The sequence below is a fragment of the Protobothrops mucrosquamatus genome, unplaced genomic scaffold (genome assembly GCF_001527695.2).
Source record: "Protobothrops mucrosquamatus isolate PMUCROS unplaced genomic scaffold, P.Mucros_1.0 scaffold2277, whole genome shotgun sequence".
Taxonomy (NCBI): Eukaryota; Metazoa; Chordata; class Lepidosauria; order Squamata; family Viperidae; genus Protobothrops; species Protobothrops mucrosquamatus.
The window spans coordinates 90,290-115,789 of NW_015388364.1; the positions used below are offsets into that span (position 1 = coordinate 90,290).

The 25,500-nt window shown below is 52.4% G+C and overlaps 1 protein-coding gene across 1 annotated transcript in view; it reads right to left on the reverse strand.

The window, feature by feature from the left end:
- The window catches only part of DNAH2 (dynein axonemal heavy chain 2), a 71,782-nt gene that overhangs the window by 33,610 nt on the left and 12,672 nt on the right, over nt 1–25,500 (reverse strand). The window contains exons 12-31 of the mRNA XM_015824542.1: nt 24,857–24,960; nt 24,256–24,445; nt 23,335–23,515; nt 21,652–21,779; nt 21,397–21,549; nt 19,797–19,922; nt 18,901–19,038; nt 18,032–18,149; nt 17,142–17,278; nt 16,901–17,038; nt 15,923–16,075; nt 14,957–15,109; nt 14,282–14,373; nt 12,572–12,770; nt 11,257–11,481; nt 10,639–10,743; nt 8,730–8,918; nt 4,720–4,805; nt 2,264–2,394; nt 710–853 (exon numbers count right to left, since the gene is read on the reverse strand). Coding sequence (XP_015680028.1) covers nt 710–853; nt 2,264–2,394; nt 4,720–4,805; nt 8,730–8,918; nt 10,639–10,743; nt 11,257–11,481; nt 12,572–12,770; nt 14,282–14,373; nt 14,957–15,109; nt 15,923–16,075; nt 16,901–17,038; nt 17,142–17,278; nt 18,032–18,149; nt 18,901–19,038; nt 19,797–19,922; nt 21,397–21,549; nt 21,652–21,779; nt 23,335–23,515; nt 24,256–24,445; nt 24,857–24,960 — 2,890 coding nt within the window. The remainder of the gene's footprint in view (nt 1–709; nt 854–2,263; nt 2,395–4,719; nt 4,806–8,729; nt 8,919–10,638; nt 10,744–11,256; nt 11,482–12,571; nt 12,771–14,281; nt 14,374–14,956; nt 15,110–15,922; nt 16,076–16,900; nt 17,039–17,141; nt 17,279–18,031; nt 18,150–18,900; nt 19,039–19,796; nt 19,923–21,396; nt 21,550–21,651; nt 21,780–23,334; nt 23,516–24,255; nt 24,446–24,856; nt 24,961–25,500) is intronic.

Below are 25,500 nucleotides of genomic sequence, written 5' to 3' on the forward strand. Positions count from 1 at the left end.
GAGGGAGGGAGGGAGGGAGGAAAGAAGGAGAGAAATGGGAGGGAAGAAATAGGAAGGAAGGAAGGGAGGAAAGAAGGAAGGAAGGGAGGAAGGAAGGAGAGAAATGGGGGAAGAAATAGGAAGGAAGGGAGGGAGGAAAGAAGGAAGGAAGGAGAGAAATGGGAGGGAAGAAATAGGAAGGGAGGGAGGAAAGAAGGAAGGAAGAAGGGAAATGGGGGAAGAAATAGGAAGGAAGGAAGGAAGGAAGGAAGGAAGGGAGGAAAGAAGGAAGGAAGGGAGGAAGGAAGGAGAGAAATGGGGGAAGAAATAGGAAGGAAGGGAGGGAGGAAAGAAGGAAGGAAGGAGAGAAATGGGAGGGAAGAAATTTGGAGGGAGGGAGGAAGGGAGGAAGGAAGGAGAGAAATGGGAGGGAAGAAATAAATATAAATAAATAAACAAACCAACCCTTTATTATCAAAGTATAACATGTATACAGTGAAACTGGCTGGGCTGGACTAGAAGACCTCCAAGATCCCTTCCAGCTCTATTCTGATCACATCACATATTTGCCTGAAGCGGGACAGGGTCTCCTGCCTGAGCAAGGGGCTGGACTAGAAGACCTCCCGGCTCCCTTCCATCTCTGCTCTTCTGTTCTGCCCGTGTTCCTCTCCCCTTCCGCACCCCACCCTGGCCCGGCTGGCCCTGGGGAACTTCAGCCTGCCCCACTCACTGTGTTCGATGGCGTCCCGGAAGAGGACCAGCCTCATGGGCACCACCCCTGGCGTCCGGTTGTACTCGCCCAGGGCCCGCTCCATCTCGGCCTTCAGGACGCCCATGTCCACCATGTCCTCGTAGACGTTGCGCATGAAGTCGCCTGAGGGAGAAAACGGCCACGTGAGTCATTTCTGAAGTCAGTTTTGCCCCCGTTTTACGACCTTCCTTCCTCCTTCGGTTGTTAAGTGAATCGCTGCAGTCGTTAAGCGAGTCACACCGTCGTGAAGTGAATTCGACTTCCCCTGTTGACTTCGCGCGTCAGAAGGTCGCAAAAAAGGGGGATCGCAGGACACACACCCATCCCGGGACGCTGCGACCGTCGTAAGTGTGAGTCGGTGGCCAAGCGTCTTGAATTTGGATCCCGGGATGACACTGGGGGACGCTGTAACCGTCGTAAATATGAGTCAGTGGCCAAGCGTCTTGAATTTGGATCGCGGGATGACGCTGGGGAACGCTGCGACCGTCGTAAATGTGAGTCGGTTGCCAAGCGTCTGAATTTGGATCGCGGGATGACACTGCAGGACACTGCGACCGTCGTAAATGTGAGTCGGTGGCCAAGCGTCTTGAATTTGGATCGCGGGATGACGCTGGGGGACGCTGTGACCGTCGTAAGTGTGAGTCAGTGGCCAAGCGCCTTGAATTTGGATCACGGGATAAGGCTGGGGGACGCTGCGACCATCGTAAATGTGAGTCAGTGGCCAAGCGTCTTGAATTTGGATCACAGGATGACACTAGGGGACGCTGCGACCGTCGTAAATGTGAGTCGGTGGCCAAGTGTCTTGAATTTGGATCACGGGATGACGCTGGGGGAAGCTGCGACCGTCGTAAATGTGAGTAGGTTGCCAAGTGTCTGAATTTGGATCGCAGGATGACCCTGGGGGACGCTGCGACCGTCGTAAATGTGAGTAGGTTGCCAAGTGTCTTGAATTTGGATCGCAGGATGACCCTGGGGGACGCTGCGACCGTCGTAAATGTGAGTCGGTTGCCAAGCGTCTGAATTTGGATCGTGGGATGACCCTGGGGGACGCTGTGACCGTCATAAATGTGAATCGGTGGCCAAGTGTCTTGAATTTGGATCGCGGGATGACGCTGGGGGACGCGGCAACCGACGTAAATGTGAGTCGGTGGCCAAGCGTCTTGAATTTGGATCGTGGGATGACCCTGGGGGACGCTGGGACCGTCATAAATGTGAATCGGTGGCCAAGTGTCTTGAATTTGGATCGCGGGATGACGCTGGGGGACGCGGCGACCGTCGTAAATGTGAGTCGGTGGCCAAGCGTCCCTTCATAACTGCAATGATTCGATTAATGACCATAGGAGTTCCCTTAATAACGACAATGATTCACTTAACGACCGGGGCAAAAGAGGTAAACTAGGCCGGCTTCCAACCAGCAAAGTCGACAGAGGAATCTGGATTCGCTTAACGATTGTGGGAAATTCCCTTCACAACTGCGATGATTCACTTAACGACCGTGGCAAAGAGGGGTGCCCGAGCGGAGCTGGCGCCTACCGAAGATGGGCGACCGCTTGTTGGGGCAGATGTGGTGGAAGGTCAGGTCGAAGAAGGTGCCCAGCTTCTCGCCCAGCAGACCCACGAAGGTCTCCATGTCGGGGCTGTCCACCAGGCGGTCCGAGAAGACCCTGCGGAGAAGGACGACGGGAAAAAGGCCCCCAAAGACCCTTAGGCGGGCAGTCCTCGGCTTACAACCGTGGGTTGAGTCAATCGGAATAGCCTTGGAAGGGACCCTGGAGGTCTTCTAGTCCAGCCCCCTGCTCAAGCAGGAAACCCTAGACCGTTTCAGAGAAATATGTAATCAGAAGAAAGCTGGAAGGGACCCTGGAGGTCTTCTAGTCCAGCCCCCTGCTCAGGCAGGAGACCCTAGACCGTTTCAGAGAAATATGTAATCAGAAGACAGCTGGAAGGGACCTTGGAGGTCTTCTAGTCCAGCCCACTGCTCAGGCAGGAGACCCTAGACTGTTTCAGACAAATATGTAATCAGAAGAAAGCTGGAAGGGACCTTGGAGGTCTTCTAGTCCAGCCCCCTGCTCAAGCAGGAAACACTAGACCGTTTCAGACAAATATGTAATCAGAAGACAGCTGGAAGGGACCCTGGAGGTCTTCTAGTCCAGCCCACTGCTCAGGCAGGAAACTCTAGACCGTTTCAGACAAAAGGCTGTCCAATCTCTTCTTAAGAACCTCCAGTGATGGAACGGCCACAGCTTCTGGTGGCAAGCTGTTCCACTGGCTAATTATCCTCACTGTGAGAAAACTCCTCCTTAGTTCCAGGTTGCTTCTCTCCTTGATTCGTTTCCATCCGTTTCTTCTTGTCCTGCCCTTCAGGAGCTTTGGAGAAGAGGTGGAACCCCCCCCCTCTTCTTTGGGGCAGCCCCCCTCAAATATTGGGACCCTGTTCTCATGTCACCCCTGGTCCTTCTTTTCATCAAAGTGCAAGCGCTCTTCATATGTGAGAACAACACATACATCTTTTGACAGTGTCAGAAATGGTGTAGGGTCTTCTACTTGGGTGGGGTGGATGGGGTTGGACTAGATGACCTCCATGGTCCCTTCCAGCTTCTATTCTATTCTATTCTATTCTATTCTATTCTATTCTATTCTATTCTATTCTATTTGTATTTTACTATTCTATTCTATTCTATTCTATTCTATTCTATTCTATTCTATTCTATTCTATTCTATTCTATTCTATTCTATTCTATTCTATTCTATTCTATTCTATTCTAAATAGATAACCTGACTTTTATTTGAACATAAAATAATAGATAGCCTGAAATTGATATTTGAACATATTTAAGTTTTCAAGAAGAGCCTGGATTGCCATCTGTCAGAAATGGCATAGGATCTCCTGTTTGGGCATGAGGATTGGACTAGATGACCTACAAGGTCACATCCAACTCTGCTATTCTGATTCTGACTTTTTAGTCTCCAGGCCTTTAATCGTCTCAGTTGCTCTTCTCTTTTTTTTCCAGAGTCTCAACAACTTTTTGCTAAGGTGGCGGCCACATCTGGATGCGGGATTCCAGGTGTGGCCTTACATCTGGGATACTGCCTAAACAGCGACCCTTCCAAGGTACAGTGACACGGGAAAAAGGCGACTTGCTCACTGGTCCTCGCCCTTACGACCGTCCTAGCAGCTCCGCGGTCACCAGATCAAAATTTGGGACGTGGGTTTCTAAAGGTTTCGGCACCCCCCCTCCCCGGGATCACACGATTCCCCCTTTTGTGACATTCCCGCAGGTGAAGTCAAGGGGGGGGGAGGCAGGATTCGTTTAACGGCCTCCCGATTCGCTTAACGACTGCCACGAATCGCTGAACTGTTAAGAGCTGGGCACGACTGACTTAACCGCCGCCTTGCTTAACGCCAAAAATTCTGGCCTGGCTGGTGGCCGTAATGCTGTATCAGTACCCTTATATTTATTTTATTTATATCCCACCCTGAACAGGGGGTTGGACTAGAAGACCTCCAAGGTCCCTTCCAGCTTTGTTCTGATTACATATTTCTCTGAAACGGTCTAGGGTTTCCTCCTTGAGCAGGGGGCTGGACTAGAAGACCTCCAGGGTCCCTTCCAGCTGTCTTCTGATTGCATTTTGTCTGAAACAGTCTAGGGTTTCCTGCTTGAGCAGGGGGCTGGACTAGAAGACCTCCAGGGTCCCTTCCAGCTGTCTTCTGATTGCATTTTGTCTGAAACGGTCTAGGGTTTCCTGCTTGAGCAGGGGGCTGGACTAGAAGACCTCCAAGGTCCCTTCCAACTTTATTATTATTATTATTATTATATAATTATGAGATGGGGTTTTTTTTTTCCTGGTCACCACTAACTCTGGCGCCCCCTGTTGGCCACGGCCAGAAGCAGCCTCTTGCAAAGCCATCTCCAGCCCAGCAGGGGGAGCTGGCACCTTTCCTGGGGGGGGGGAGGATGATGGGCTTGAGGGAAGGGCAGAGGTCCTACCTGAAGCATTCGTGAATCCAGAGACGGGTCAAGCTGGCTTTGGTGTCGTGGAAGTCCTTGTGGGCCCTCAGCATGCCTTGGAAGACCTGAAGGAGGAGACCGCCTTTGAGATCCGGGACAAGCGCAGGGTCTTGAACACAAGACCCCACACCAACTGTGGCTAGACACAATGGGGAAGGGGCCGTCTCTGCCCTCCAGCCAGGCTTGGGGTGCTGCTTCTGCTGGCAGCTTTGCTACTCAGGCCAAGCAGGAGGGGGAGGAGGAGGAGGGGAGGGGGAGGAGGAGGAGGAGGAGGAGGAGGAACTGTGGGATCCTTGATGCTCTCTGAGTTGGGTGGTTTTCTTGCAAATGTTTTAAGACCCAACTAAGGACCATTATCAGTGCTAGAAGGGAGGAGGAGGAGGAGGAGGAGGAGGAGGAGGAGGAGGAGGATGGAGAAGAAGAAGAGGAGGACGACTGTGGGGTCCTTGGTGCTCTCTGATCTTCACCAATGTCCTTACAGATGTTTCATGACCAAACTAGGTAACATCATCAGTGCTAGCAGGGACGGAAATGTGCTCTCTGGTTATATACAAGTGGCTTGATGATCATCGTCAGCACTGACGATGTAACCTGGTTGGGTCATGAAACGTCTGCAAGTTCAGAGAGCACCAAGGACCCCACAGTCCTCCTCTTCCTCCTCCTCCTCTTCTTCCTTCTTCTTTTCCTCCTCCCCCCTCCTCCTCGTCTTCTTCTTCCTCCACTCTGCAAACTCCCCTCCCTTCTAGCACGGATGATGTAACCTAGTTGGGTCACGAAACGTCTGCAAGAAAGTGGCCAAACTCAGAGGGCACCAAGAAAACAGCCCCCGCCCTCCCCAGTTCAACCCTGAGCTAGAAATATTCTCTGCTATCTCCACGAACAGCCCCAGGAGAGCTTTTTCTCTTCTTTCTTTCAATTTATTAACAATTAACGGGGAACAATAGAGCGGAGGGCTCACTGAAGCAACACCCCTCCGGCCCGATTTAATTGGATTATCTAAGAACCTGGAACTGGCTAGTAGCTGCCCAGAATTAATCAGTTTAAACCAGGTGAAGTAAACACCGTCTCCTGTGTTATCCCCAAGCCTGTGACCTTTTCTTTCTTTCTTTCTTTCTTTCTTTCTTTCTTTCTTTCTTTCTTTCTTTCTTTCTTTCTTTCTTTCTCTCTCTCTCTCTCTCTTTCCTTCTTTTTCTTTCTTCCTCTCTTTCTCCTTTCTTTCTTTCTTTCTTTCCTTTCTTTCCTTCTTTCTCTTTCTTTTTTTCTTTCTCCTTACTCTCTCTTTCTTTTTTTCTTTCTTTCTCTTTCTCTTTCCTTCTTTTTTTCTCTCTTTCTTTCCTTCTTTCTTTTTTCTTTCTCTTCCTTCCTCTCTCTCTTTCTTTCTTTTTCCTTCTTTCTCTTTCTTTCTTTTTCTTTCTTTCTTCTTACTCCCTCTTTCTTTTTCTCTTTCTTTTTCTCTTTCCTTCCTTCTTTTTCTTTCTTATTTCATACTTTCTTTCTTTCTTTTTCTTTCTTTCTTTTTTCTTTCTTCTTCCTCTCTCTTTTTCTTTCTCTCTCTCTCTGTCTCTCTTTCTTTCTTTCTTTCTTTTTTTCTGTCATCAACTTGTCAATTAAAATGCTCTCCCCCCTTCCCTATTTTTGCAGGAAAAACTGCCTGTTTACCTTCCCTGGCGTCACCCCTTTACGGTTCGAGGTGTCATTTGAATGATCAAATTAAAAAAAAAAAAGTAAACGAATCGAACAAAGGCGAAGATCTAAACAGGGCCCGCCCGGCTTGGGATACGTCCTACTTTAAGCAACGGGAGAATGTGCTAATGACGGATTAATAATGAAGTTGGGGAAGCAACGGGACGGGATGGGGGTATTCCTTTTGGGGGGAAAGGGACCCCTATTTCTGGCCCTGCTCTGCACCCCTCAACCAGCTGAAAAGGGAGGCGGGTTGGCAGCGCGTTTGATGTGCGGGAGAAGAGCTTCGGGGCTTAAAACCTGGGATAAACATTCCGGTGTCATCTGATCTCTCCGAAGCCGCAGTGCCCATTTGATGTGTGCTCCGCATCTCTGCCCTGCTTGGAATCCTAATGCTCACAGCCTCTGGGCATCCGTGGAGGCGGGCGTGGGGAAACATTTTAAGCCTGGCACGGGTTTCTGCCTCGCCGTAACAGGCCTGGGTGGGCCCCAGGCCTTCCCGGCTCGGCCTGGAGTGTGGGGGGGGGGAGAGGATGGAAGTTCCCTGGGATTTGAGGAGGGGGGGAACCACAGGACGGGGGGAAAAAGGTGGATAAGAGAAAAACCTTCCCTAATTCCAAGCTCTGAGGAGCTAAGCGGGACTCGCTTCCTTGCCCGGGGCAGAACCTGTGCGTGCGGGGAGCCCGTCGCCCCTCCAGGCGGGTTGGCTGGCATCGCTTCCGTGGAAAAGCACCTGCAAGCCCCCACCCCACCCCGTCCCTCTGCCAAGGGCGACGGGGTTCTTGAGAAGGCAACTTCGATGGCCACAAAGGTGCCTTTTCCAGGAGGCCACTGGACTTCCTTTGTTTTCCTTTGAAGACGTTTCGCTTCCCATCCCAGGAGCTTCCTCAGATTCTGACCGAATGGTGGGGAAGGGAAGGATTTATACTCCTCGCAGACAGCCGGTCCTTTGCCTTCTTTTAGAGCAGGGGTGTCAAACTCAATTTCATTGAGGGCCGCATCAGCATTGTGGTTGTCCTCGGGGGGGGGGTAGGTGTGGCCAGGGTGGGTGCGGCCTACTGGGCGGGTGTGGCTGGAGTGGGTGTGGCCTACTGGGTGGGCGTGGCCAGCTCTACATCGTTTCGCGTCAAGGGGGCCTGTGGGGGCCTGGGCAGGAGTGGGACAGATCTGGGGGTCTCTGGCAGAAGGGGGTGGGACCCCGGGGCAAGCGCCAAGGCATGGTCCATTTCTTCATTCCTCAGAAAGGGTGACCCCTCCCCAGCATGCACCCAGGGGGCGAGGCCGACACGGCAGGGGCCGGTCCCTCGCTGTTTCCAGACGGCCTTGTGGAGCTAAGACTGAATGTGTTTCAGCATAGATGGCCACCGCAAAAGTGTACATTGGCTCCCGGCCGGCCTGGGCCAGTGCCAAGGCAGAGGGGGCCGTTCCCTCACTGTTTCCAGGATGGCTTCGCGGGCCACATGATACCACTTCATGGGCCGCATCCGGCCCCCGGGCCTTGTGTTTGACATGTCTGTTTTAGAGAGTCGTTGAGGCCACTTGGAGGTTTGTCCCATAGGTGCTTTTTCAGGACTTCCTTGCTTTTCTTTCTTCTTTCCTCAGCTCCGACTGGATGGTGGGGAGTGGAAGGATTTATACTCCTTGCAGACAGCCGGTCATTTGCATCCTTTTAGAGAGTCGTGGAGGCCACTTGGAGGTTTGTCTGTGTCCTCAGGGTCATCTGAGCGGTGCAAATGGGTGTGGAGCCTTCTTGGAACTGTTGAAAGGAGGCTCCACGCCCATTTGCCCCACTCAGGTGACCCCGAAGACACAGATAAACTTCCAAGTGGCCTCAACGACTCTCTAAATAAAGAAGGCAAATGACCAGCTGTCTGCAAGGAGTATAAATCCTTCCATTCCTCCACCGTCCAGTCAGAACCTGAGGAAGCTTCCGGGATGAGAAGCAAAATCAAAGAAAAATAAGAAAAAGCACCTTTGGGACAACTGAGGACATAGGTCAACCTCCAAGTGGCCTCAACGACTCTCTAAAAGAAATGCAAATGACCGGCTGTCTGTAAGGAGTATAAATCTTTCCCTTCCCCACCATCCAGTCAGAGCTAAAGAACCTTCTGGGATGAGAAGGGAAACGTCTTCAAAGAAGAACAAGGAAGTCCAGTTGACTCCTGAAAAAGCATCTTTGGGACAACCCTGACCTGGACGATGGAGCATCTCCTTAGACATTCAACAGGGACACAATTTGGACTCCGGGCGCCCCCCCCCCGTTAGCTGGGCAGGAGGAAAGGGCCGCCACGGACCCCTGCTTCTACCTTGGAAATGTCCCGGAGGTTGAAGAGGTAGTGGATCTTGGCTGGGGTGGGCAGGAACCGCTGGACCACGCTGTTGTAGAGCTCCACCGTGGCCTCAGTGATGACATTGCCGATGGGCTTGACGGCCTCCTCGAAATTCTGCAACTTCTGGTTGATCATGGTGCCGAAGATGCGGCGGATTTGGGAGTCCTGTGCACGGGGGAAAAAAATCAGGAAGAGGTGGGGGGCGGCGGGACAGCACCCCTTCCCCGCCCCCACCGGGATCTGAGATAAGCCTCCAGCTTATCCTGGAAGTTCTCTGCAAGCTGGATAGTCTTCAAGGGTTCCTGGGCGTAGATTGGTTCTGACGCAAAGGCGATAATCAAACCCTCATCTGCCTATCACATGGGAGGGGGCTAGGAGGTGAGGACAGGAGACCCCCGTGATTTTTAGAGTGGTGGGGGGCTTCAGCATTTTGGGAGAGGAGGCCCCCTTGCAAAGCCCTGGCCTCAAATGGGAGTTAAAGCCAACCTTTAAAGGATCCCATTGAAAACTTGGATCCAATGTTGAATAAGAGAGAATGTAGAGCGACCTTGACCTCTTTTAAGACGGGTGGACTTCAACTCCCAGAATTCCCCAGCCAGCCACAGGGATCTCACCCCAAATTAGAGATGACCAAAAGGTGACCTCGTTCCAGCTCACCTGGAAGGCCCTGCTAGGTGGAAGGGACGTCCTGATGGGAGCCCACCTTGGACGCAGCTCAGAAGCTGGTGGTGAACGTCCTGCATTGGGCCCCAAGGCCCCCTTCCAGCCGTGCCTCGGCAGCAGGGCCGGTACAAACCTCTCCCCATCCTCTCCCCAGCATCCATCACTGGAGATTTTAAAGAGGAGACTGGACATTCACCTGTCTGAGATGGTGTAGGTTCTCCTGCTTGAGCAGGGGGCTGGACTAGAAGACCTCCAAGGTCCCTTCCAGCTCTATTTCTATTCTATTCTATTCTTTTAATATTCTATTCTATTCTATTCTATTCTATTCTATTCTATTCTATTCTATTCTATTCTATTCTATTCTATTTTCTTTATTCTATTCTATTCTATTTTTATTCCATTCTATGTCTATTTCTATTCATATTTCTATTCTATTCTATTTCTTATTCTATTCTATTCTATTCTATTCTATTTATTTCTATTCTATTCTATTCTATTCTATTCTATTCTATTCTATTCTATTCTATTCTATTCTATTCTATTCCTTATTTCTATTCTATTCTATTATGTTCTGTACTTTTATTCCACTCCACTCCACTCCATTCCATATATTCTATTCTATTCCTTATTTCTATTCTATTCTATTCTATTCTATTCTATTCTATTCTATTCTATTCTATTCTATTCTATATATTTCTATTCTATTCTGTTCTGTTCTGTTCTATTCTATTCCTATTCCTATTCGGTATTTCTATTCTATTCTATTTCTTATTCTATTCTATTTCTTATTCTATTGTATTCTATTGTATTCTATTGTATTCTATTCTATTGTATTCTATTCTATTCTATTCTATATATTTCTATTCTATTCTATTCTGTTCTACTGTACACTACCTTATTCCTATTCCTATTCCTATTTGGTGTTTCTATTATGTTCTGTTCTATTCTATTCTTATACTTATTCTATTCTATTCTGTTCTGTTCTGTTCTGTATTTTATTATTCTATTCTATTCTATTCTATTCCTGTCCTGCCCTTCACAGAGGGGGCTGACATCTGAACCGGCGCACCACCTCTGCAGGATCTAGTGGCCACCCACCCAGCAGAGAGAGAGTCGGGAAAAAAATTAGGGAGGGGTCTCTCTCCTTTGCCCACCAGGTGAAGCCCCAACCCGCAGCCCCCTCCTCATCTGGGCTGCCCTCCACATGCCAAGCAGCCCTTACAGTGGGGAAGGTCATGTTGATGAGATTGAAACGGCTTTGTAAACGACTGGAGATCACCGTACGCCCTCCGCCGGCCGGTCCCATGGCTGCCATCAGGAACATGTCCTGGGGGTGGGGGGGAGAAGAGAGACAGACGTCCATCAAAACCAGGGGAGGGGAAGAAAAAAAGGACACCCACCCACCCTCCTTTCCCCACAGCTGCAAAGGGTTTAGCTGCCTCCGTGCGGAGAGAGACGAAAGCAGCAGCATACAAAGAGCGGGACATAATCACTGCCATGGCGCGTGCCATCCTGCCCTCCGGGCGAGGGGGGGGGCTTCTGCCGCGCCGGCCCCCTCCTCTTCTCTGAAATTCAGAGACACGGCGGCCTCTTTAACCATTATTCTGGGCACAAACGTCTCTGTTTGCCAGCTGCTGGGTTTTCAAACCACCCGGGGTCTAAGGAGACAATGCGCTCGGTACGTGAACGCATTTAATGTGCCGGAGAGGCGTCTGGAAAGGAAAAAAACAGCCCTGGCAGGCGGGCAGGAGGGCAGGCGGGCGGGTGGGTGGGCATGGGGATCTAGAAGGGGGCACCGCAGGTGGGGCCCGCCCTCCGTCCCTGTGCAGAAAGGCCTCACCTTGATGTGTTTGATGGTCTGCTTGGCGCGGTCGTACCAGAATCCGTAGTCCAGCCAAAGCCGGAGAAGCTCCAGAGGGGGCTGCGACCCGAAGGTGTCCTTGGCGGGCATGTTCAGGTCATCCATGAAGGTGATCATGCTTTTCCCCCCCATGGGCACGTAGACACCCTTGGTGCGTTTCTCCACCCGGCTTTCGATGATGCTCTGGACGTTGTTGGAGGTGGTCTGCAGGACGGGGAAAGGAAGGACGCCTTTCAGAAGCGGGCCCGGAGCCTCGGCGTATGGGACGCCCTCCGCTTACGACCGCGATAGAGGTCCCCAAGTCGCTATGTGAGTTGCGATTTAAAAAGAGACCGGAGGGCCATTGGTCGGAAATGGTGTCGCTAGGATCTCCCGCCCTGAGCAGGGGGCTGGACTAGATGACCTCCTAGGTCCCTCCCAACTCTTGCTATTTGGTTATTCTGAAAAGAAGGACCAGCGGGTGACATGATCGCAGGGTTTCATTATTATTTGAGGGGCTGCCACAAAAGAAGAGGGAGGGGGTCCACCGGTTCCCCAAAGGGCCTACGGGCAGGCTGGAAACTCATCAAGGAGAGAAGCAACCTGGAACTAAGGAGAAACTTCCAAACATTGAGAACAATTAACCAGTGGAACGGCTTGCCACCAGAAATCGCGGGCCCTCCATCCCCGGAGGTTTTTAAGAAGGGATTGGACAACCGTTTGTCTGAAACGGTATAGGATCTCCTGCCTGAGCATGGGGTCAGACTAGAAGACCTCCGAGGTCCCTCCCAACTCCGTTATTCCGTGCCCCATTTTACGATCGTTTTTGCCACAACTGTTAAGCCAATCATGTGGTCGTTAAGAGAATCCGGCTTCCCCCATTCCTTGTCGCAAAAGGAGCTTGCCGTGAGTTTCGTCCCGTTTCTACGCCTTTTCTCGCCGCCGTCATTACGCGAATCAGCACAAATTAGCCACCCCGTGGTTAAGCAAATCTGGCTCTTCCCTGTCGACTTTGCTTCGCTGGAAGGCCACAAAAGAGGTTCGCGTGAGCCCTTCCCCTCCGGGACGCTGCGACCGTCCTTTACTACGAGCCAGTTGCCAAGTTTGATCCCACGACCGCGGGAAAACGCTGCGACGGCCGTTGAGTGTGGAACGCAGGGCTAAGCCGCCGTTCTCAGGGCTGTCGTGGTTCGGCCACTCAGTAAATCGTCGTTAAGTGGGGGACTTTATGTACTCGGGCCCAGCGAGGCCCCTCTCTCGTCCCTGTCGGATCAAGGGTGCCGGGAGGGAGGGAGGGAGGGAAGGGACACGTTACCTGGGCGGACATGTTGATTACCAGGACGGCCCACTTCATGGTGTCCAGGGATTGAAGCACCCCCTGGGCGATGGAGGTCTTCCCGGTGCCCACCATGCCCACCAGCAACACCGGCTGTTGGTTGGAAATGAGGGCGTTCACCAAGTAGTTGTACCGCATGGTGTCCACGGTGGGAACGATGATCTTGTAGAAGGGGATGCTGCGGAAGAGAAGCGGGGGTCTCGGCTCGGGATGTTGCTTGGCCAGCACACACACATACCCCGGGCGGACGCGCCACCCGTTTCCCGTGTGGTCCTTTCGCCGCCGCGGCCGTGCCGAAAACCCTTGCCAAGAGGCATGAAGACATTTGACACACGACACAATTCCCGCAGCTGTCATCTCCACTGGAGTCTGACAGCTTGGCCGGGGGCCGTTGTTAACGACGCTGTCTGCCTGCCCGGCGTGACGTGGGGGCAGCCGCCCGCCCGTGGCCGCTCGGGGATCGTGTCCCTGGCAATTCCAGGGCCCTGATCGGATTAGGCTGGGCGAGAGGTGGCAGGGTGTGTGTGTGTGTGTGTAAATGAAGGCGAGGCCTCAGCTTAAACCACAAGCTCGCCTGGTGGTCGTGAAGGTTACGGGAGACGACGGTTGTGAAGTTGTGCGGCTGGGGGGAGGCCATTGTTGTGGACGAGGTCCCTCCGTCCAGGGTTGCCAGAGGGCAGCCGGGCAGCCGTGGCCGCTGCAGGACCGGGTCCCTGGTAATTCCATGGCCTTGATTGGATTAGGGGCAATTGTGTGTGTGTGTGTGTGTGTGTGTGTGTGTAAATGGATGCGAGCTGTTGGCTTAAACCCGTGGTCGTGAGGTTGGGAGTGACAGCAGTTGTGAAGTTGTGTGGTTGCATGGAGGCCGGAAATGAGAAAGGCCGGAAATGAGAAAGCTGGGCGCGAAGACAATGTCTTCTGCACCTCCTCTACGGGCAGCCCTCGACTTACAACCACCACAGAGCCCAGAATTTCCATCACTAAACGAGACAGCTGCTAGGAGAGTTTCGCCCCATTTTAGCATCTTTCTTAACACCGTTGTTAAGTGTATCGCTGCAGCGGTTGAGTTAGTCATGCGGTCGTTAAGCGAACCCGGCTTCCCCCGTTGACTTGGGGGAAGGTCGCAAAAGGAGGATCACGGGCTCCCGCGACATTGTGACCGTCATAAATAGGAGCCAGTGGCCAAGCATCTGAATTTGCATCGTGTAGCCACAGGGAGGCCGAAGGGTCGTAAGTGTGAAAAATGGTCATAAAAGTCCCTTTTCTCAGTGCTGTTGGAACTTCCAACAGTCGCTAAACGGACGGTTGTAAGTTGAGGACCACCTGTACTGTTAGGACACCAGTGATGAGGGAAGGACCCCCAAGGAATGCCCAAGGAACGCCGTTGAGGGCAATGTGACCCAACTTTCTTCACTATGGATCAACCCAGGATTGTCTCGTGACCTACATCCTGTTTTCTGGACCTATCATTGGAAGACCACATCCCACTCCACCACGTTGCTGACGGCTGGACCACCACTAGGAGCAATGTGAAAAGCAGGCCCACCTGCTGTCCCTCAGGATCTTCTGGCCTTCAAACCCACCCCAGGGAGAACGGATCCGGGTCTGAAGAACGGAAGGATGTTCTCCCTGAAGCCCGTTCTTCCACGATCTTGAGATCTTGGCTCAACCGGCCAGATGGTTACTCACTTGGCGGGGTATCTCCACATCTTGGGAAGGTTGTCCTCAAAGGCCACCCACTGCTTCCTCTTGGGGTCCACGTAGTACTCGTAGACCGTGTCCTGCGGGGAGGAAGCAACGACTTCCATGTGTGAGGTGGACACATTGCAGACAGCTGGTCATTTGCCTTCTTTTAGAGGGTCGTTGAGGCCCTCAGTTGCCCCAAAGGTGCTTTTTTCAGGAGGCAACTGGACTTTCTTGTTTGTCCTTTGAAGACGTTTCGCTTCTCATCCCAGAAGCTTCTTAAGGTTCTGACTGGATGGAGGGGAAGGGAAGGATTTATACTCCTTGCAGACAGCTGGTCATTTGCCTCCTTTTAGAGGGTCGTTGAGGCCACTTGGAGGTTTGTCCGTGTCCTCAGGGTCACCTGAGTGGTGCAAATGGGTGTGGAGCCTTCTTGAGACTCCTTTGAGAAGGCTCCATGCCCATTTGCACTACTTGGGTGACCCTGAGGACACAGACAAACCTCCAAGTGGCCTCAACGACCCTCTAAGAAGGCAAATGACCAGTCCAGTGGCCTCTTGAAAAAGCAGGACCTGGATGACGGAGAACTTCCACAGATGCGTGAGGGGGATCTTCTCAACGTTGCTGTCCCAGGCTAAACCCAGAAGACCCCCCCGAAAGCCAAGGGAATCGGAGCGAGACCTTGTTAGGGAAGGACCCCTCCATTTCCCGCAGGAAGTTGTCAATCTTCTTCCGGCCTTCCTCGTCCACGGCCGCGCACAGGGACCAGATCATGCTGAAGACATAGTACATCTCCACCAGGGTGGAATAATTCTCGGCGTCGGTGAGGTTGAGCTGGAGGGAACGGGGGAGAGTGTCACGTAAGCCACCAAGGCATGGGTCTATGGCGACTCGCCGCGGTCAGGTGGGCGGGACTCAGTGGGTGTGGCCAGCCATGCCCCCAGGTGGGTGGGTGGGCGTGGCCAGGTCGACGCCCACCGAAGTTGCCTGGGGTAGAACAAGTTGCCCGGGGAGACTTGTTCTGCGCCCACCTCGCATGCCCACCTGGGACCCACCCCGGCCACACCCACGTGGTTGTGTCCACGTGGCCACTCCTACCTGGCGCCCCCGCCCCCACCTGGCCACATCTATGTGGTTGTGTCCACCTGGCCACGCCCACCTGGTGTCCCCCCAGCCACACCCATGTGGTTGTGCCCACCTGGCCATGCCCACCTGGCACCCACCCTGGCCACATCCACTTGGCTGTGTCCATCTGGCCACTCCCATCTGGTGCTTCTCCAGCCACACCCATGTGGTTGTGTCCACCTGGCCACTCCCACCTGGTGCCCCCTCCTCCACCTAGCCACACCCATGTGGTTGTGTCCATCTGGCCACGCCCACCTGGCACCCACCACAGCCACACCAACGTGGTTTTGTTCACCTGGCCACACCCACCTGGGGCCCACCCCAGCCACACCCACGTGGTTCTGTCCCTCTGGCCACGCCCACCCAGCCACCCCGTTATCCACGCCGAGCCAGCTGCACTTTATCCTTCAGCTTGACCTGGCCGCGCCCACCCAGCTGCGCACACCTGGTGGCACTTTATCCTTCAGCTTGACCTGGCCATGCCCACCGAGCCACGCCCACCTGGCCTTGCCCGCCGCTTACCCCTTCCTCGGCCAAGGACGTGAAGAGTTTGCAGAGGGCCACAATGCCGCTGTACTCCGCGATGGGCACCAACTCCTGGCAATTTTCCTTCTTGAAGTTCAGGATCTTGTTGGTGAATTTGTCGAACATCCGCTGCAGGGTTTCCGTTTCCACCTGGGGAGGGAAGAGGTGCAGGAGCCAATTCCCCCGGGGGACGAGCCACCGCGGGACAATTCGGCAAATCCAAAAGTCAGATTCATTTCGACGGAATCGTGGCCAATGATAATAACAACGACAACTCCATCGGTCGATCGGAATGGAGCTGGAAGGGACTGTGGAGGTCTTCTAGTCCAACCCCCTGCTCAAGCAGGAGACCCCTGGGTGAGGGGGTCCACCGATTCTCCAAAACACCAGAAGGCAGGCCAAGAAACAATGGATGGAAATGGAGAGAAGCAACATGGAATTAAGGGGAAACTTCCTAACCGTGAGGACAATTAACCAGGGGAACAGCTTGCCACCAGAAGTGGTGGGAGCTCCATCACTGGAGGTTTTTAAGAAGAGATTGGACAGCCCTTTTGTCTGAAATGGCATAGGGTCTCCTGCTTCTGCAGGGGGTTGAACTAGAAGACCTCCAAGGTCCCTTCCAACTTTATTCTGATTGAGTTATTATTATTATTGATTATTATTATACACTGATTGCATAATCATGGATGACCCCACAATGCTCAAGACTGTCTAGTGGAGTGTGGACTTCAACTCCTGGAATTCCCTGAGACTAACGCATTCCTTTTGATATGTGCCTCCGTTGTGGCCTGCTTACTCTCTTCTAATCCCTTCCTCTGCAATCTCTCCGCTCCAGAGGCTAGCTAGCAGAAGACAAAATACAGGCACGGCTGGCTGGGGAATTCTGGGAGTTGAAGTCCACTCGTCTTAAAAGCTGTTAAGGTTGAGGACCGCCGGGTTAGTCCCCATCGTAAGCCCAACCCTGTCCCTTGCTACCTTTGGACGCTTCTCGATCCAGGATAGGACGTACGGTTTCCAACCCAGGTCGCTGTAGTCCGTGTAAACCATCCCACACCGGGAGACGGTGGCAGGTGAGGCGACCGCCAGGTTCTCCACTTCGAACAACAACGAAACCTGGAGGAAGACACCCCCCCAAATACCCGTCAGTCGCTGTGGGAGCCCGGCTCAACTGCTCAAACGGAGCAGAGGCAAAAAGAGAGTAGGTCCTTTAAGTTACCTGCTCGGGCATGGCGATCCTCTCCCCATTGATGAGGGTCAGGACTTTGTTGTCGTCCATGACCGAGTTCATGCTCTCGATCCACAGCGTGTCCACCGGTCCGTCGAAAAGGATCCACTTCTCATCCGGTTTCTCGTCTGGGAAAAAGAAGGGAAAGTTGGGTCAGAGCCCGCGAGGAACCGGAGAAACCGAAGATCTGCCCCACAGTTATCCCACCAACCCATTTGGGTGTCATGCCTGGAACGGGACCCTACGGAGGTCGAGGAGTCTGTGGCTGCAGAGGAATGTGGGGAAGAGCAGGCCGAGGCAGGCCAGGGCCCTTTAGGATCGGGACAGGATGAACGGGAGAGGCAGAGTTCAGGCGATGAGCAAGGGCCACCCCCACCTGATCCTAGAGCACGGAGAGTGGAGAGAAGGAGGGAACAACACAGGCAGGCTCAACTACTACTCGGGAGGAGAGTGTCCCGCCCCTCTCCACAAGGAACACCTGGAGACTGAGACTTAAGGAGACGCCGTGGGGAGAGGTATCTGTCGGGAACAAACGCTGATTCCTTGGAGTTGTGTGTGTGTGTGTGTGTTGTTGCTGATCTCTTGTTCTGTGACTTCTGCTGTGAAACCCGGACACTCTGACCACTGGACTGGCTGACCACGTTGCTTGGATGTTCAAAGATCTCAGACTGTATTTGGGCTTCCCTTTTGGAAACTGCTCGGGCAGGCGTGCATTCACACAGACTTGCTAGGTTTATGGTGTATGCGTCATCCCTTGTTATCTCCGTGGCCTTGAGTAAATTCCTCTCCTAATCAGACTGGGGTGAGGCCCCCTCCTCCCCGGCCCAAAGAGAAATGGACCAGCAGCAAAGCCCGGGGCAGGTGGGCGGGCAGGGCCGTACCTGCGCAGGCCGTCCGCATGACGCTGGAGAGGATGCCATCCGTCCACTCGTTGGTGCTGAGGTTGTACTCTCCGTACAGCTCGCCTAGGGACACCGCCTTGGGGTTCAGGGGATAATCCTAGGGTGGGGAGGAAGAGGAGGAGGAGGAAGCTGAAGTCAGAAGCATGGAAGAGCCACCGGCAGGCAAAGTCAGGCCAGGCAGACCCCCCCCCCTCCTCCTCCTCCTGGTTCCTCTGCAATTCAGGCCCCTCCGTCGGGCAGGGGGACCCAGACTGTCCCTCTCCCACCTCCTCACTTCAAAGGAGGCCCACAACTTTTCTGTGGCTGTCACAGCAAGAGGAGAGTGGAACCCACAGTCGCTCCTGGCCAAGGAGTGGGGAAATGAAGGAGGGGAGGAGGGGAAAGAAGGGATGGATGGATGGGAGGGAGGGAGGAGAGAGGGAGGAATGGTGGGAGGGAGAAAAGGAGGGAGGAAAGAGAAGGAGGAATGAAGGGAGGAAGGGAGGGAGAGAGGAAGAGGGAGAGAGGGAGGGAGGGAAGAGGAATGAAGGGAAGGAGGGAGGAAAGAAGAGTGGGGACGGAAGGAAGGGAGGAGAGAGGGAGGGAAGAAGGGAGGAAATAAGGGAGGAGAGAGGAAGGGAGGAAGGAAGAAAAAGGAGGAAAGAGGGAGGGAGGGAGGGAAGAGAGAGGGAGGGAGGGAGAAAAGGAGAGGAAAGAGGGAGGGAGGGGAAGGGAGGAAAGAGAAGGAGGAATGAATGGAGGGAGAAAAGGGAGCGGGGACGGAAGGGAGGGGAGAGGGAGGAAGGGAAGAAGTAAGGGAGGAAATAAGGGAGGGAGGGAGGAAGGGAGGCCCGGCCCCGGCCCCTCACCCGGACCAGGTTGAAGGCGGCGTCNATGGAGGAGTGGCGGGAGTTCTTGGTCTCGAAGAGCTGGATGACCTTCATGATGGTGAAGGGGATGGTCTGCAGCCCCATCTCCCTCAGCTCCCCCTCCAGCACCTCCTTCAGCTGTGGGGGGAGGGAGAAGGCAGAAGAGAGGAACAAATGAGTTAGGAAGGAAGGAAGAGAGGAAGAAAGGAAAGAAGGAAAGAAGGAAGGGAGGGAGGGAGGGAGGAAGATGGAGGGAGGGAGGGAGGGAGGCGATAGAAAAGAGGAAGGAAGGAAGGAGGGAGAGTGGAAGGAAGGAAGAAGACAGAAAAGAGGAACAAATGAGTTAGGAAGGAAGGAAGGAAGGAAGGAAAGGAGGGAGGGAGAGAGGGAGGAAGGAAGGAGGAGGAAGAGAGGGAGGGAGGAAGGAGATAGAAAAGAGGAAGGAATGGAGGAATGGAGGGAGGGAGAGTGGAAGGGAGGGAGGGAGGGAAGAAGGAAGGAGATAGAAAAGAGGAAGGAATGAAGGAATTATGCAAGGGAGAGTGAGAGGAAGGAAGGAAGGAAAGGAAGGAGGAGATAAAAAAGAAGGAATGAAGGAATTATGCAAGGGAGAGTGAGAGGAAGGAAGGAAGGAAAGGAAGGAGGAGATAGAAAAGAGGAAGGAATGAAGGAATGAGGAAGGGAGGGAGGGACGAGAGAAAGAAAGAAGGAAGGAAGGGCGTCCCTGAGACTGGCAGCGCTTCCCACCCCTCCAGAAGACCCCCAGCCGCCCCAGGGAGGGTCTGCCAAGTCCCCCCCTCCCCTCTCTGGGCCCTCTGGACCCCCCTCAGCCGCTTCCCCAAGGGAGGCAGGGGTCCCCGCCCGGGGTGGGGTGGGGTCGGGTGGGTGGGGCTGACCTTGCCGTAGTCGATGACGGGGCACTCGATGCCCGGGAAGAGGTCCTGGATGATGGCGTTGAAGAGCGGGACGTCCCCGGAGGTCAGCTTGGCAATGTTCATGTCCTTCATCGCCATCAGCAGGATCTGCCAGCCAGGGAGGGACGAGTCAAGGGCCTAGTCCTCACCGAGGAGGGTCCACGGAGACTCTCCGTCCTCCAGGTCGGGGTGGGTCTCAAAGGTGCTTTTTAAAATTTTATGTCAAAAAAGCCACTGGACTCGGCGTTCTTTCTCTTTGAAGACGTTTCGCTTCCCGTCCAAGGAGCTTCCCCGGTTCTAACGGAAGGTCCCACACCCAGAAGAGAGCAGGGCAGAGCAGAAGCTGCTGGATGGAGAAGACCTTCCCTCGGGGAGCTCTCGCCCGCCCCTCTCCTGCACGGAGGCCCGTTGCAGGCGGTCCTCGACTTACAACCGTTCGTTTAGTGACCGTCCGTAACTACAGCAGTCACTGAAAACAGTCACTTACGACCGTTTTCCACGCTTGCAGCCTCCCCGCGGTCACATGAACAAAATTCAGAGGCTTAGCAACTGACTTGTATTTATGACAGTTGCAGTGTCATGTGAAGGAAGAAAGGAAGGAGATAGAAAAGAGGAAGGAAGGAAGGAGATAGAAAAGAAGGAAGGAAGGAAGGAAGGAAAGAGAGTAGGAGAGAAAGAAAAAGAGAGGGAGGAAGAAAGAAAGGAGGAAGGAAGGAGATAGAAAAGAGGATGGATGGAAGGAAGGAAGGAGATAGAAAAGAGGAAGGAAGGAAGGAAGGAAGGAGAAAGAAGAGAGAGAAAAGAAAAGAGGGAGGAAGAAAGAAGAAAGGAGAAAGAAAAGAGGAAGGAAGGAAGGAGATAGAAAAGAGGAAAGGAGCAAGGAAAGAAAGAGAAAAGAAAGGAGAGAGAGAAAGGAAAAGAGAAAGGAAGAAAGAAGGAAAGAAAAAAGGAAGGAAGTAGGGAAAGAGATAGAAAAGAGGAAGGAAGGAGATAGAAAAGAGGAAAGAAGGAAGGAAGGAAAGAAGGAAAGAGAGAGTAGGAGAGAAAGAAAAAGGTAGAGGGAGGAAGAAAGAAAGAAAGGAGGAAGGAAGGAGATAGAAAAGAGGAAAGAATGAAAGAAAGAGAGGAGAGAGAGAATGGAAAAAAGACAGAGAAAGGAAGGAAGGAAGGAAAAAAGAAGGAAGGAAGGAGATAGAAAAGAGGAAGGAAGGAAGCAGATAGAAAAGAAGAAAGAACAAAGATGGAAAGAAAGAGAAAGGCGAAGAGCGGGAGGAACGAAAGGAAGGAAGGAGACAGAAAAAAAATGAAGGAAGGAACAGGGATGGAAAGAAAGAGAAAAAGAGAAGAAAGGAGAGCAAGAGAAAGGAAAAGAGAGGGAGGGAGGGAGGGAGGAGCAAAGGAAGAAAGAAGAAAGGAAGGAGACAGAGAAGAGGAAGGAAGGAAGGTGGTCCTAAAACGGCCATCAAGTCACAAAACGGGACCAAACCCCTTCAGCAAACATTCTCGCTTAGCAGCAGAAAATTGTGGTCGGGCTGCCTCTTGGGGGCCATGGGGACCACCCGCCACAAGACCCCCGTCCCACCTCTTCATCCGACAGGTCCGGCCGCACCCGGCGCTTCTTCCCGGCGTAGCGGAGGAGAGAGGTGAGGGCCCGCAGGCCGAAGTCGTAGTGGTCCTGCTTGGAGAGCTGCTGGACGGCCAGCGAGTAGAGCGTGTAGACCTTCTTGGCCAAGATCTGGGATGGTGGAGGAGAAGAGGGAGAGCATCTACCCTGGGCTTCCAGGGATGTCCCGCCCCAGGCCCCCCAGGCCCACCCCACCCCCCCGCGGCCCCTTACCTTGCAGTTGTTGAATCCTTCGCCGAAGAGGATGATCTCGGCAATGAGGGTGGAGTCCGGCACCACCATGGAGATGGGGCGGAACATGGACTTCAGGTTGTCCGGCAGCTCCGTCCGCCCGGCGTAGCCTGCCCAAGCGACCCACGGAAGAGCGGGTCAGCGGGCGGGAGAGGCCCAGCCCTAGGCAGGCTGTCCACCCCAGTGTGTTTCCGGAGCTGGGCCACTTTTAGAAGGGTGGGACTTCGACTCCCAGAATTCCCCTAGCCAGCGTGTGAGATGTAGGGTTGAATGCAAGGATCAGATTTTTCTCCTGATTGTTCTTAAACCATGCTGGGCCACTTTCAGAGGTGTGGACTTCAAATCCCAGAATTCTCCAGACAGCCAATTCCTCCCTTTCACAGTTAAGATGTGGGGACTTCAACCATGCTGGCTGGGGAATTCTGGGAGTTGAAGTCCACGCCTTTTAAAATGGCCAAGATTGAGAAACACTGAATAGAATAGAATAGAATAGAATAGAATGGAATGGAATGGAATGGACTAGAGTAGAGTAGAGTAGAGTAGAGTAGAGTAGAGTAGAGTAGAGTAGAGTAGAGTAGAGTAGAGTAGAATATATGGAATGGAATAAAGAATAGAATAGAATAGAATAGAATAGAATAGAATAGAATAGAATAGAATAGAATGGAATGGAATGGAATGGAATGGAATGGAATGGAATGGACTAGAGCAGAGTAGAGTAGAGTAGACTAGACTAGACTAGACTAGAATATATGGAATGGAATAAGGAATAGAATAGAATAGAATAGAATGGAATGGAATGGACTAGAGTAGAGTAGAGTAGAGTAGAGTAGACTAGACTAGACTAGACTAGACTAGACTAGACTAGACTAGACTATATGGAATGGAATAAGGAATAGAATATAATAGAATAGAATAGAACAGAATAGAATATGGAATGGAATGGAATGGACTAGACTAGACTAGACTAGACTAGAATATATGGAATGGAATGGACTAGAATGGAATGGACTAGAATAGAATAGAATAGAATAGAATAGAATAGAAAATAGGATAGAATAGGATAGGAAATAGAATAGAATAGAATAGAATAGAATAGAATAGAATAGAATAGAATAGAATAGAATAGAATATGGAATGGAATGGACTAGACTAGACTAGACTAGAATATATGGAATGGAATGGACTGGACTGGAATAGAATAGAATAGAATAGAATAGAATAGAAATACAAAATAGGATAGAATAGGATAGGATAGGAAATAGAATAGAATAGGAAATAGAATAGAATAGAATAGAATATGGAATGGAATGGACTAGACTAGACTAGACTAGAATATATGGAATGGAATGGACTAGAATGGAATGGAATGGACTAGAATGGAATGGAATGGAATAGAATAGAATAGAGACCTTGGAGGTCATCCAGTCCAACCCCCCGCTCAAGCAGGAGACCCTATCCCATCCCAGACAAGTGGCCGACCAGTCTCTTCTTAAAGACCTCCAGTGATGAAACACCCACAACTTCTGGTGGCAAGCTGTTCCCCTGGTTAATTGTCCTCACTGTTGCGACAAACCATTGGGAATAATATTTGGGGCCCAAAATTCTAGGCTTTCCCCTCCGAAATATGGACATTTCCCCCCCCCCTGAAATCCCACCAGGCCCCACCTGGGTTCATGGTGATGAAGATGCCACAGGACCAAACCAGGTTGATCTCGTGGCCTTCAAAGGTGAAGCGCGTCATGTTGGCCGCCAAGGCGGACAGGATGGAGAGGATCTGCTGGGCCACCACCGACAGGACCTCGATGTTGATGCGGTTGAACTCGTCGAAGCAGCCCCAGGCGCCCGTCTGTGGGGAGGCAAAGCGGTGTGGGTCAGCCAGGGGACCCCCACCGAGGGTCATCAGAGCATAGGTCATCCTCGACTTATGACTGTTCGTTTAGTGACCATCCTGAAGTTACAACGGCGCTGAAAAAAAGGGACTTGGGACCGGTTTTCACACGTACGACCGTTGCAGGATCGCGGGATCAAAGTTCAGCCACTTGGCAACTGACTCGTATTTATGATGATCGCCGTGTCTCCTGGGGTGATATGATACCCCTCCTGACGAGCCAAGTCCAGGGGGGAAGCCCAGTTCACTTAACAACGGTGTGATTCACTTAACAACGGGGGCGAGAAAGGCCGTAAAACGAGGCGATATTCAGCTAACAACTGACTCACATAGCAACAGAAAAGCTGGGCTCAGTTGCAGTCGTAAGTCAAGGATGGACTAGAAGACCTCCAAGGTCCCTTCCAGCTTCTATTCTATTCTATTCTATCATTAGTATTCTATTCTATTCTATTCTATTCTATTCTATTCTATCATTAGTATTCTATTCTATTCTATTCTATTCTATTCTATCATTAGTATTCTATTCTATTCTGTTCTGTTCTGTTCTGTTCTTATTTCTATTCTATTCTGTAATTCTATTCTATTCTATTCTTTTGTATTCTATTCTGCATTTCTATTCTATTCTACTCTACTCTATTCTTATTTCTCTTCTATTCCATTCTATTTCTATTTCTATTCCATTCCGGGCACTCACTCACCTGGGCGAGTCCGGAGTACATGCGCCCCATAGACTTGTAGTCCAGGCCCTCCGAGCAGTTGACCACGATCACGTACATGCCCAGTGCCTTGCCCAGGTCCTTGACCGTCTCCGTCTTGCCGGTGCCCGCTGGGCCCTTCGGAGACCCTCCTCGGTGGAGGTGGAGGGCCGTGGTCAGTGTCATGTAGCACCTGAGGAGGCCAGACCCCGGGGGCTCAGTCCTTAACTGTCTGGCCTTTCGGCACAAGCGGTCCTCGACTTACGACGGCTCCTTTAACGGCCGTTCGAAGTCACGGCGGCACTTAAAAAAAGCGACTTATGCCTGGTTTTCACACTGCACTGATTCAGTTAGGTTGGAAAAGGGGGCAAACCCCCCACGGTCTCACTTAGCGACAGAAATGGGGGGGTTCAGTTGTGGGTCGTAAGTCAAGGACCCCTTGCGCTGCGGCCAGCACCGCTGCCCGCTGCAAACCCTTCTCCCCCCCAAGAGGCAATCCAGGCAGCCTCTGACAATCCCACACTTTCTCGTCCTCCCACTTCCACGGGGGTCCGAAAGCCCCAAACTCTTTTGATTCCTACCCCCCTCCTCCCCGGCAGGGCACCTGTCAGTCAGTGGGGTGATCACCAGCCTTCCAGAGTTCCCCAGATACTCGTAGCCGTAAGCGAACTGGGTGTTGGTCTGCCGGATCACACAGTCGTCCAAATCCTGCAAGGAGACCTTCCGTTGGAGCAGGAGGGCGGTGGGGTGGGGTGGGGGGGAGAGAGGTTCGCCCCTAAGTTACGGGGTGAGGACCCCCTTCTAACTGCAGGGCCCACAGAGGGGAACACGGGATTGGTGACGCAGGAAGGAATGGCCTGTGGTGTCCCCGATGGTCTCTGAGCTGGGTGGTGTTCTTGCAGACGTTTCAAGGCCCGACGACGGAACAACATCAGTGCTAGAAGGGAGGGGGGTTTTGCAAGAGGAGGAGAAGGAGGAGGAGGAGGAGGAGGAGGAGGAGGAGGAGGAGGAGGAAGAGGAGAAGAAGAGAAGGAGGAAGAGGAGGAGGAGGAACAGGAGGAAGAAGAAGACAAAGAAGAAGAAGAAGGAGGAGGAGGAGGAGGAGGAGGAAGATGAAGAAGAACAAGAAGAAGAAGAAGAGGAGGAGGAAGAAGAAGAAGAAGAGGAAGAAGAAGAACAAGAAGAAGAAGAAGAGGAGGAGGAGGAAGAAGAAGACGAAGAAGAAGAACAAGAAGAAGAACAAGAAGA